Source organism: Macrotis lagotis, chromosome 3 (assembly GCF_037893015.1).
Source record: "Macrotis lagotis isolate mMagLag1 chromosome 3, bilby.v1.9.chrom.fasta, whole genome shotgun sequence".
NCBI classification, from domain to species: Eukaryota; Metazoa; Chordata; class Mammalia; order Peramelemorphia; family Peramelidae; genus Macrotis; species Macrotis lagotis.
This window is the reverse complement of record NC_133660.1, coordinates 294,325,540-294,334,661: the sequence shown is the minus strand read 5'-3', so window position 1 is coordinate 294,334,661 and position 9,122 is coordinate 294,325,540. Positions and strand designations below refer to the sequence as shown.

The following is a 9,122-nucleotide window of genomic DNA, read 5'->3' as shown; positions in this document are numbered from 1 at the left end:
AAGTTATACATAGAGTACAAAAAGGTTTAGTGTCTTTTTCCTAGTTTGGAGATCTGCTCTCTATCTACCATGCCAGGTTTCCTCCTACAATTGGGAAAAATTTACAAGTGACATCAATGTTACTATGTTTTGTCTCTAGCAAAGCCATCCCACAAAATAGTGAGAGTGACAGAGAGAATGGCATTACAGAATGGTGATTTGGAAAGCACCCAAGCCTTATCTAGTCTGAACTCCTTTATGAGAGTTCAGAGAGGAAGCGACTTGACCAAGGTGATGAAAAAGTGACAGGATTCCAATTCCACATCTCTGACTTCAATTCTATTATACTGTATTATACCTGGCTTTGTATCATCAAGTGAAATTTAAAGATAAAATGCTTTCTTTGAGCCTCAGTTTCCCTGACCTTTTTAAAAAAAGATATATTTAATAAACAGCACTAATTGTATACAGTTACAGAAACATTGTGTGATGACCAACTGTCAATGATTTAACTTTTCTCAGCATTACAAGGATCCAAGATAATCACAAAGGACTCATGAAAGAAAATTTGATCCAAGGGGTGGCTAGGTGGTGCAGCGGATAAAGCACTGGCCCTGGAGTCAGGAGTACCTCGGTTCAAATCTGGTCTCAGACACAGCTGTGTGGCCTTGGGCAAGCCACTTAACCCCATTTGCCTTGCAAAAAAAAAGTAGATGCCATCCATTTCCAGAGGAAGAATTGATAGAATCTTTAAAGTAGACTATTTTTATTTGCCTTATTTTTCCCCTTTTGGTCTGTTTCTTTCACAACTGTGACTAGTATGGAAATATATTTTGTATGATTACACATAATAATATATATCAAATTGCTTATTTTAGGAAAAGGGATGGAGAAAAATTTGGAACTTAAAATCTTGTAAAAATGAATGCTAAAAATTGTCATTACATATAATTGGAAAAAATAAAATACTACTATTATTTTCTAAGAATGAACAAAAATCTACTTTTTCTCCCATCTTTCTGCACTGTCATTGAGAAAATAAAAACAAGAACTAAATCACCATAACAAATATGCATGGTGGAACAAAAGAAAATTCCCACTTGGCTATGCCCTATATCATGAGTCCATCAGTCAATAAACACTTAGAAAGCACCTATAGTTGTTAAGAAAGCTATGGAGGGGGTGGCTAGGTGGTGCAGTGGATAGAGCACTGGCTCTAGAGTCAGGAGTACCTGAGTTCAAATCTGACCTCAGACACTTAATAATGACCTAGCTGTGTGGCCTTGGGCAAGCCACTTAACCCCATTTGCCTTGCAAAACCTTAAGAAAAAAGAAAGCTTGGAGGCACTCAGGAGGTAAGTAGCATGTTTCATCATTGATAACTGGAATCCTGGTCAGTCCCTGCATTGCTTATAAATCTTTACCTTTCAAAGTTGTTTTTCTTTATAAGGTTTTTATTGTTTAAATTATTCTCCTAATTCTGCCCATTTCATTTAGCAGGTTTGGCCCAATCTTCCCAGGATTCTCTGAAATAATCCCTTTTCTCATTTCTTGCAGCAGAGTAACTTTCCATTATAATCATATGTCATAATTTGTTCATCCATTCCCCAGTTGATGGACATCTCCTCAGTTTCTAGTCAGTCAATACAATTTTATTAATCTTCTATTATGTGCCAGATTCTACGTTAAGTGGGCAAACAAAGAAATCTCTGCTCTCAAGACTTTTGTCTAATGGAAGAGACTTCATACAAACAATTATATTTAATCTATATAGAGGATAAATAGGGAGTAAACAATAGAAGGAAGAGAGAATTCGGGGTAATTCCAGGAATGGCTTCTTGTAGAAAATGGAATGCTTAGTTGGGATTTGAAGGAAGCAAGGGTAGCCAGAGGGTGGAGCTGAGGCATGGGGGGGGAGAGCCAGTGAAAATACCTGGGGTTTGGAAATAGAATTTTGGTCCAGGAACAGCAATGAGTCAGTGTCACTGGATCGATGGTTATTGAAAGGATAGGCAGTGATGAGCTGGTATAATATTTCTGTACATAAGGGATCCTTTCCCTCTTTCATCTGCCTGGGGACATTTCAGTTTATTTTCTAATGCCAAAATAAAAAGGTATGAGATGCTTCCTCTGAAAATCTCAGAGACTAATGTTTATGGCAAGCCGTATTTTTCTAAAGCGATCAGTGTCTTGAGACATTCAGAAATGTCCCGGTTTTCTTAGACTTTGATCCATGGACCCAGCCCCGCCGGGGTCCTTCCCACACGGGTGCTCAGCAGTCCTCAATTCCTCTCCGCCTCTCCTCCACCCCTTCCATACAGGAGAGCCCCTTCAGCCCAAGGTGACTGATCGGCTAAGGGCCCCAACAGGGGGAAGCATCAAACAGACCAAATAGAAGGTGCCTGAAGAACAGTCTGGGGGGAGGGGCAGCGTGCTCAGCCGGCCCAGCGCGCCCGCCCCATCGGGCAGGGGCGGAGGGGGCAGAGTGGGCAAAGGGCCGGGCCCGGAGTCGGGGGCATCCGGCCCCAGATGCCGCGCGTTTGCTCTCGCGTGTAAGAAGCAGGTGGCGGCGCCCATCTCCCTCGTGGGGGGCCAGGCTGTGTGGACGAGGCGTGTTCTCGCTCCGCAGTCAACACCCCGCAAATATTAGCTCCTCTTTTTGGATCGTTTTGCAGAGGAAGACACCGAGGCCCCGCGGTGGAGCGATCTGCCCGATTCCGGAGTGGACGGCAGGGGTGGGAGCTAGGATTTCACGTCCTTTGCTTCACCCTCTTAACGATCCTCTGCAATGCACTTCTTCATGTTTTGCCAGGCCCGGGCCCAGCCGGGCGGATCTGAACTCGGGCCCCGCTGACTGCACCGCGCCGCCTGGCCGCGCCCCGCCTTCTGAAGCGGGGCTGCGGGCACGTCCCGGCCGGTGCGCTTCGGGGGCGAGGGCTCCGGCCGCGCAAGGCCGCTCGTCGCCGGCGGCCCGAGCTTGTTCACTCGCGGGCGAAGCCGCCCTGGGCTCCGCGCCCTTGAGGAAGCGCCGCTGCCCGGCTCGTCCGAGGCTGCGGGCTCGGCGCCTGCGCAGTGGCCCCCCGGGCTCGGCCCCGCGGCCGGAGAACCGGGGAGCCAGGCGCGGCGGCCCGGGGCTGCAAGCACACAGGCGGGGCCTCAGGCGGGGGCGGGGCGCGGGGGGCCCGGCCACGGCGGCCAATCGGGACCGGGGCATGGGCCCCGCCCCGTCACGTGCCCCGCCCGCCCCTCGAGGCCGCGGCCGGAGGCGGCCCTTTCCCAGGAGGCTCCGCGCGGACGCCCGGAAGCGCTTGGTCCTCCGCCCGGCCCGACTTCCTCTTCCCTCGGAAGGGCCGCGAGGGCTCCGGTTTCCGGCGGGGCGCCTGGTAAGTGGCTTCCCCTCGGGCGCATAGGGTTCTTCCGGTGGGGCAGAGGCCGGAGGTGGTGGGGACGCCGGGGGCAGCGGAGAAGGACGGCTCCGTGCGCCAGTGAGCGGCAGCTCCCGGGAGGAGGAGGGGGCTCCTGCGTGCTCACGTGAGCACTGACTGTCACGTGATCCCCGCCCCCACCCCCCCCCGGGGACGCGGGGATCTGCCGGGCGGGCGGGCCCGGGGACGGGCCTGGCCTAGAGCTTCGGGGCTCGAGAGGGACCGGCCCAGGGCCCCGGCAGATGCGGCACTGAGGCCCGGAGCCGTGGCCAGGTGAGCGGCGGGCCGGGCCGGGGAGCGGGGCCGGGGAGCGGGGCCGGGCCGGGCCGGGGAGCGGGGCGGGGAGCGGGGCCGGGGCGGGGAGCGGGGCGGGGAGCGGGGCCGGGCCGGGGAGCGGCCCATCCGTTTGGCTTCTGACCCGGCCCTCGCCTTGGGGGAGGGGTGGAAGGGGCGCGGGGCGGCCGCCCCCCACCGCAAATGCCAGAATGGAGCCGGCCGGCCCGCACGGACAGAGGCAGCTCTGCGCTGTGTTCCCCCAGGCGCAGGCGGGGTGCCCCGCGAGGAGCTGCCCCCCGTTTTACTAGTGAGGAACGAGAGAGAGTTGAGGTCAGTGTCCGCAGCGCTGCCGTGCGGCCGGGGAGGCCGCGGCGGGGTTTGATCGCGGGCCGCAGGGCTTCCCACTGGAGAGCCTCCTCTCTAAAAGGGATCTCGAAGTCCTGGGGGAGGAAAGTTAGCAGTGAGCCGCACTTGTGGGAGAACCCGGACCCCTCCCTGGGTGCCCGCTCCGGGAACTTCTACCGAGAGGTACCATGCCTACTCCTTCCTGCCCTCGGGAGTTCTGAGGTAACTGTCAGAATTGAGAGACCCCTTTATTAATGTCATTGCTCATGGGGTGGGAAAAACACTAGTTCAGATTAGGGAACTGTGTTTGAATCGGAATTGTGCCAGTGCGGGGCCAGAATTGTGGTCAGGAAGACCTAAGTTCAAATTCTGCCTCAGACTATATAACTTTTTAAGTCATCTCATCTTTTCAGGCCTCAGCCGACGTATCTTCATAGCTTTGAATCTTTCGATGATAGCGGTGGAATGTCCCGTAGTGGAAGTCTGGGGATCTAGTTATAACTTTCTGTATAATTTTGGGGAAGTCACTTCATCTTCATAAGTCACTCAGCCATAAAATGAGAGGGTTCATTCTCTTAAGATTTCTTCTCATTCTCACAGTTTTCAATTCTGTGACATTTCCTTTGAAACAGTCCCGTTTTGTGTAGACAAAGATGGAGAATTATGTAGGCCTTCTCCATGAGCTCACATTCTGTAATGGAAAATAAGACAAGTACACAAGGAAGTGTATACATGGTAGGTTGTGCATGAGAAAGATAACCGTCACCATCACTGCCACCAAAATTTGTATGATGACTTAGGGCTAACAAAGCTGTTTCCTTTGATCTAATTGGATCTTCAAAACAGACATGTAAGGTTATTAGAATAATCATCATCATTATCATCTATTTTACAGATGAAGAAACTGATCCAGAGAAAATTTATGGGACTTACTCAGGTTCCACAGCTAATAAGTGTCAAGAGTCAGATTTCTGAAGCCAAGTGTTCCCAATTCCAGAACTGGCCCTTGTTTCCTTCTCTTCTGCTTTAATAACCATAGCTAACATTTATGTGGCATTTTGAGATTTACACAGTATTTGGCACAGGTGATTTGATCCTTCCAACACCATTATGAAGTAGATAATATTATTATCCAAAATTTACAGATGGAGGAAACTAAGACTCCAGCAGTCACTCCAGTGACTTGTCCAGGATCACACAGTAAATATCTGAGTTAGAATTTGAACTCTGGACTTTCTTGACACCCAGTTTCCTAAGCCCTTTGTAAACTGGAGCTTTGCAGATAGCAGGCACTGAAATCTTTATTAATTTCAGTCTAGTTCAGACCCTTTTCCTGGACTGTAAGGCCCTCTAATAGTTTGGCCTCAATTTGCCTTTCCTGCTTTATCTCAGTACATTCTGTGCATTCTCTGCTCTAGCCCAGGCCACTAAACCATACTTAATGATCTCTGAGGGTGCATATTGACTTAGAAAACCACAATTAACATTATCTTTGTTCTTTATTATTTTGATAAATTTTTTCCATTTCTATTTCAATCTAGTTCAGCCCCCACCCAGCGTGTTTGACATCTCTGCTCTAGCTACACTGGTACACTGAGAGCTTTACCTCTAGTGTTTACAATTTTCCTGCTGTTAGGACTTTACTCACATTCTTCCCTTGGCCAGAATGTCCTTTCTTTTCTATCCTGCTGAATTCCTATTCACCTTTAAAATCCAAATAATATTTGTCACCATCTCTAAAACAAATTTCCCTAATTACTGCTCTCAGTAATGACATTCAACTTTGGATCCCACAGAACCTTGTTTGACAACTGTAAAATAAAAATATGAAAGATTATGTTTATAATTTATCTGTTTGTTTCCCTCTACTTGACTGAATTTTATGAGGGCAGAGACCACATCTTAAGTAAAATTTATTTCTTCCCCAGAACCTAGCATAATAGTTTACATGCATAGGTGCTTAATAACTTTTTTTTCCCAAAATAAATGACGGTTTTTTCCTTGTTCTCTCATCTTTATAACTTTCGTGCTTCAGAGATAGTGTCCACGAAGAAGAGAAGATGACAGAAGAATCCAATGATGAGAAGAAGCCACTGGCTAAGTTCGAGTTAGAAAGGGAGACGGAACTACGTTTTGAGGTAGAGGCTTCCCAGTCAGCCCAGTTGGAACTACTGGCTGGAATGGCAGAGATCTTTGGCACAGAACTGACTCGAAACAAAAAATTCACTTTTGATGCAGGTGCCAAAGTTGCTGTCTTCACTTGGCATGGCTGTTCACTCCAGCTGAGTGGTCGAACTGAGGTAGCTTATGTCTCCAAGGACACTCCCATGCTCCTTTATCTTAACACTCACACAGCCCTGGAACAAATGAGACGGCAAGCAGAGCGAGAGGAAGAGCGAGGTCCTCGAGTGATGGTAGTTGGCCCTACAGATGTGGGCAAATCCACAGTATGCCGCCTTTTACTCAACTATGCTGTACGACTAGGCCGGAGACCCACCTATGTGGAGCTGGATGTCGGCCAAGGCTCTGTGTCCATTCCTGGAACTATGGGAGCCCTTTATATTGAGCGACCGGCTGACGTAGAAGAGGGTTTCTCTATCCAGGCCCCACTTGTCTATCATTTTGGCTCCACTACACCTGGTACCAACATCAAGCTATACAATAAGGTAAGATCTAGGTTGGAATAGAGAAAGGGGCTGCTGTTTGGGGAGAAAACGAGGGGTGTTTTCAGGCTGGTTAAAACCTGCTATCATTCCATTGCTTCCATTATTGCTATTTAGTTTACATTTTATTATCTGTACCTATTTGCACAATGTATGAACAGATGTGTATGTTCATATACATCAGAATTTTGCTGAAAGTTTTAATAAGCATATTTTGTTGATTGATAGTTTTTACACAGATAAAACTTTGGAGTGGAGAAACCAGAGAATAATTCATAAAATACCTTGATTTCCAACTATATATGTAATAATTAACCCAGACTATTACTGCAGAGAAATTAATAGTCAATTTTTTACATTTTTTATAATACTCTTGTAAAAACCACACTCTGGTGCCACATTATCATTGCATGGAAGCATCCTGGGCTTTTTGAATGCTCTGGCATGTTCTTACCAATCTAGAATGCCTTTAAGAATAGGCTTGAGGTGGGGGGGGGGAGATGGGAAGAGAAGAGGGGGTGTGCTTATAAATGCACAATTTGTCTCTTGTCTGAGGTCCAGTCAGAGTCAGGTTTTGAGAGATGAGGAGGCAGGCCTCGGGAATGTCAAATTATTAGAACATGGCCAGTGAAGGCAGTGTTCCCATACCAGTAAAATCATGGATTCCAAGACTTGATGAAGGGTAGAAAGGACACTGGGTATCAAATAGGAGACAATGTTTGACTCTTAGCTCTTTCATGGAATACTTGTGCTAAGTCTTAAGGTATTTGGGGCTGAGTTTCCTTGCAGATGGAAGATTACAGCAGGACAGGGAGAAAGCAGTTACAGAAAGCTCTCAGTGTACCAGTTGGGCTAGAGTAGAGATGTCAAACACATTGGATGGGATCTGAACTAGATTGAAATAAAAACAGAAAAATATTATCAACACCCTGTTCCACTTCTCACAGTGATCCTTTCTTCTACAGATTACGTCACGCCTAGCCGACGTCTTCAATCAACGTTGTGAGGTGAACCGCCGTGCCTCTGTCAGCGGCTGTGTCATTAACACCTGTGGGTGGGTCAAGGGCTCGGGTTACCAGGCCTTGGTGCATGCCGCTTCTGCCTTTGAGGTGGACGTGGTGGTGGTGCTGGACCAGGAGCGCCTCTACAATGAGTTGAAGCGGGACCTGCCCCACTTTGTGCGTACAGTGCTCCTCCCCAAGTCGGGAGGAGTGGTGGAGCGGTCCAAGGACTTCCGCCGGGAATATAGGGACGAGCGCATCCGGGAGTATTTCTATGGTTTCCGGGGTTGTTTCTATCCTCATGCCTTCGATGTCAAGTTCTCCGATGTCAAAATCTACAAGGTGGGGGCTCCCACCATCCCAGACTCCTGTCTCCCTTTGGGCATGTCGCAGGAGGACAATCAGCTGAAGCTGGTGCCTGTCACCCCTGGGCGAGACATGGTTCACCACCTCCTTAGTGTCAGCACGGCGGAGGGCACAGAGGAGAACATCTCTGAGACCAGTGTGGCTGGCTTCATTGTGGTGACTAGTGTGAACCTGGAGCACCATTTTTTTACTGTGCTCTCTCCAGCCCCTCGCCCACTGCCTAAGAACATCCTCCTCATCATGGACATCCGCTTCATGGATCTCAAGTAGGGATTCTGCATGTGTCACAGGGACCCTCCACATACATCCGGGGGGGGGGGGGGGGCACAGGTGGTTAGAGGGTTAGAGGCTCTGGTGGCCGGAAACTCCTGGCTAAAATGGGTTTAGTGGGAAGCAGAAAGGCCACCTTGGAGAACTGATGGTAACCTGACCCTTTGAAATTGTGTTTTCCTCTTGGTTCCTGACAGGTGTCTTGACCTCAGAGTAGATTTGGGATGCCAGCTAGGATTTTTCAGAGACCCTGGGAAACTGACCCTGTTTCACTATGTCACTAGGTGGTCCACTTATTTTCTTCCTTTTGGCTTTTTATCCTTAACTTATACTTCACACACTATCCTTTAATCTTTGTCCATGGTGGGAATACAAATTGAGAGACATCTTTCAGGGGAGTTCGAGCTTTTAACAAAAGATTTTTCTAGTTTTAATAAATATTTTTGCAGCCCTTCACCCCAGAGTGTGTGATTGATTCTTAAGTTCTTGAGAGGGGCAAAAAGATAAGAGGGTATGTGTCTATTTGGTTAAGATTGTAACAGCTCAGAACTAATAGCAAGAGACATGGGAAGGTCCTGCAAGAGACCTGATTCTCTGCCTTCTGGGCACAGAAGCTCTTAGCTTTGGACCTGTAGATCCCCTTGGAGTCTGGTTGGTGAGTTTATTGTGTTGGTTCTCTTTTCCTTTGCACTTGGCCAGGCGCTGAATCTGCTGTCGACACCAGCCTTACCGAGGACAATTCAAGAGGCAGGCAATAAATGTGGGGGCAAAGTGTCAGATGTGTCCATCATCTTCAA

At 48.5% G+C, this 9,122-nt stretch overlaps 1 protein-coding gene across 5 annotated transcripts; it reads left to right on the top strand.

The window, feature by feature from the left end:
- The first annotated feature begins 3,255 nt into the window (after positions 1 to 3,255).
- On the top strand, positions 3,256 to 9,115 carry CLP1 (cleavage factor polyribonucleotide kinase subunit 1). 5 transcript variants are annotated; one of them, XM_074231475.1, is made up of 4 exons: positions 3,256 to 3,362; positions 6,061 to 6,691; positions 7,654 to 8,321; positions 9,025 to 9,115. In XM_074231475.1, the coding sequence occupies exons 2-4, from the start codon at positions 6,086 to 6,088 to the stop codon at positions 9,029 to 9,031; spliced, it is 1,281 nt and encodes a 426-aa protein (XP_074087576.1). In that variant the 5' UTR covers positions 3,256 to 3,362; positions 6,061 to 6,085; the 3' UTR covers positions 9,032 to 9,115. The 5 variants fall into 5 exon arrangements, with proteins under 5 accessions (XP_074087576.1, XP_074087575.1, XP_074087579.1 ...); XM_074231474.1 differs by lacking the exon at positions 3,256 to 3,362 and adding an exon at positions 3,404 to 3,677; XM_074231477.1 differs by lacking the exon at positions 3,256 to 3,362 and adding an exon at positions 3,885 to 4,247.
- The last annotated feature ends 7 nt before the right edge of the window (positions 9,116 to 9,122 follow it).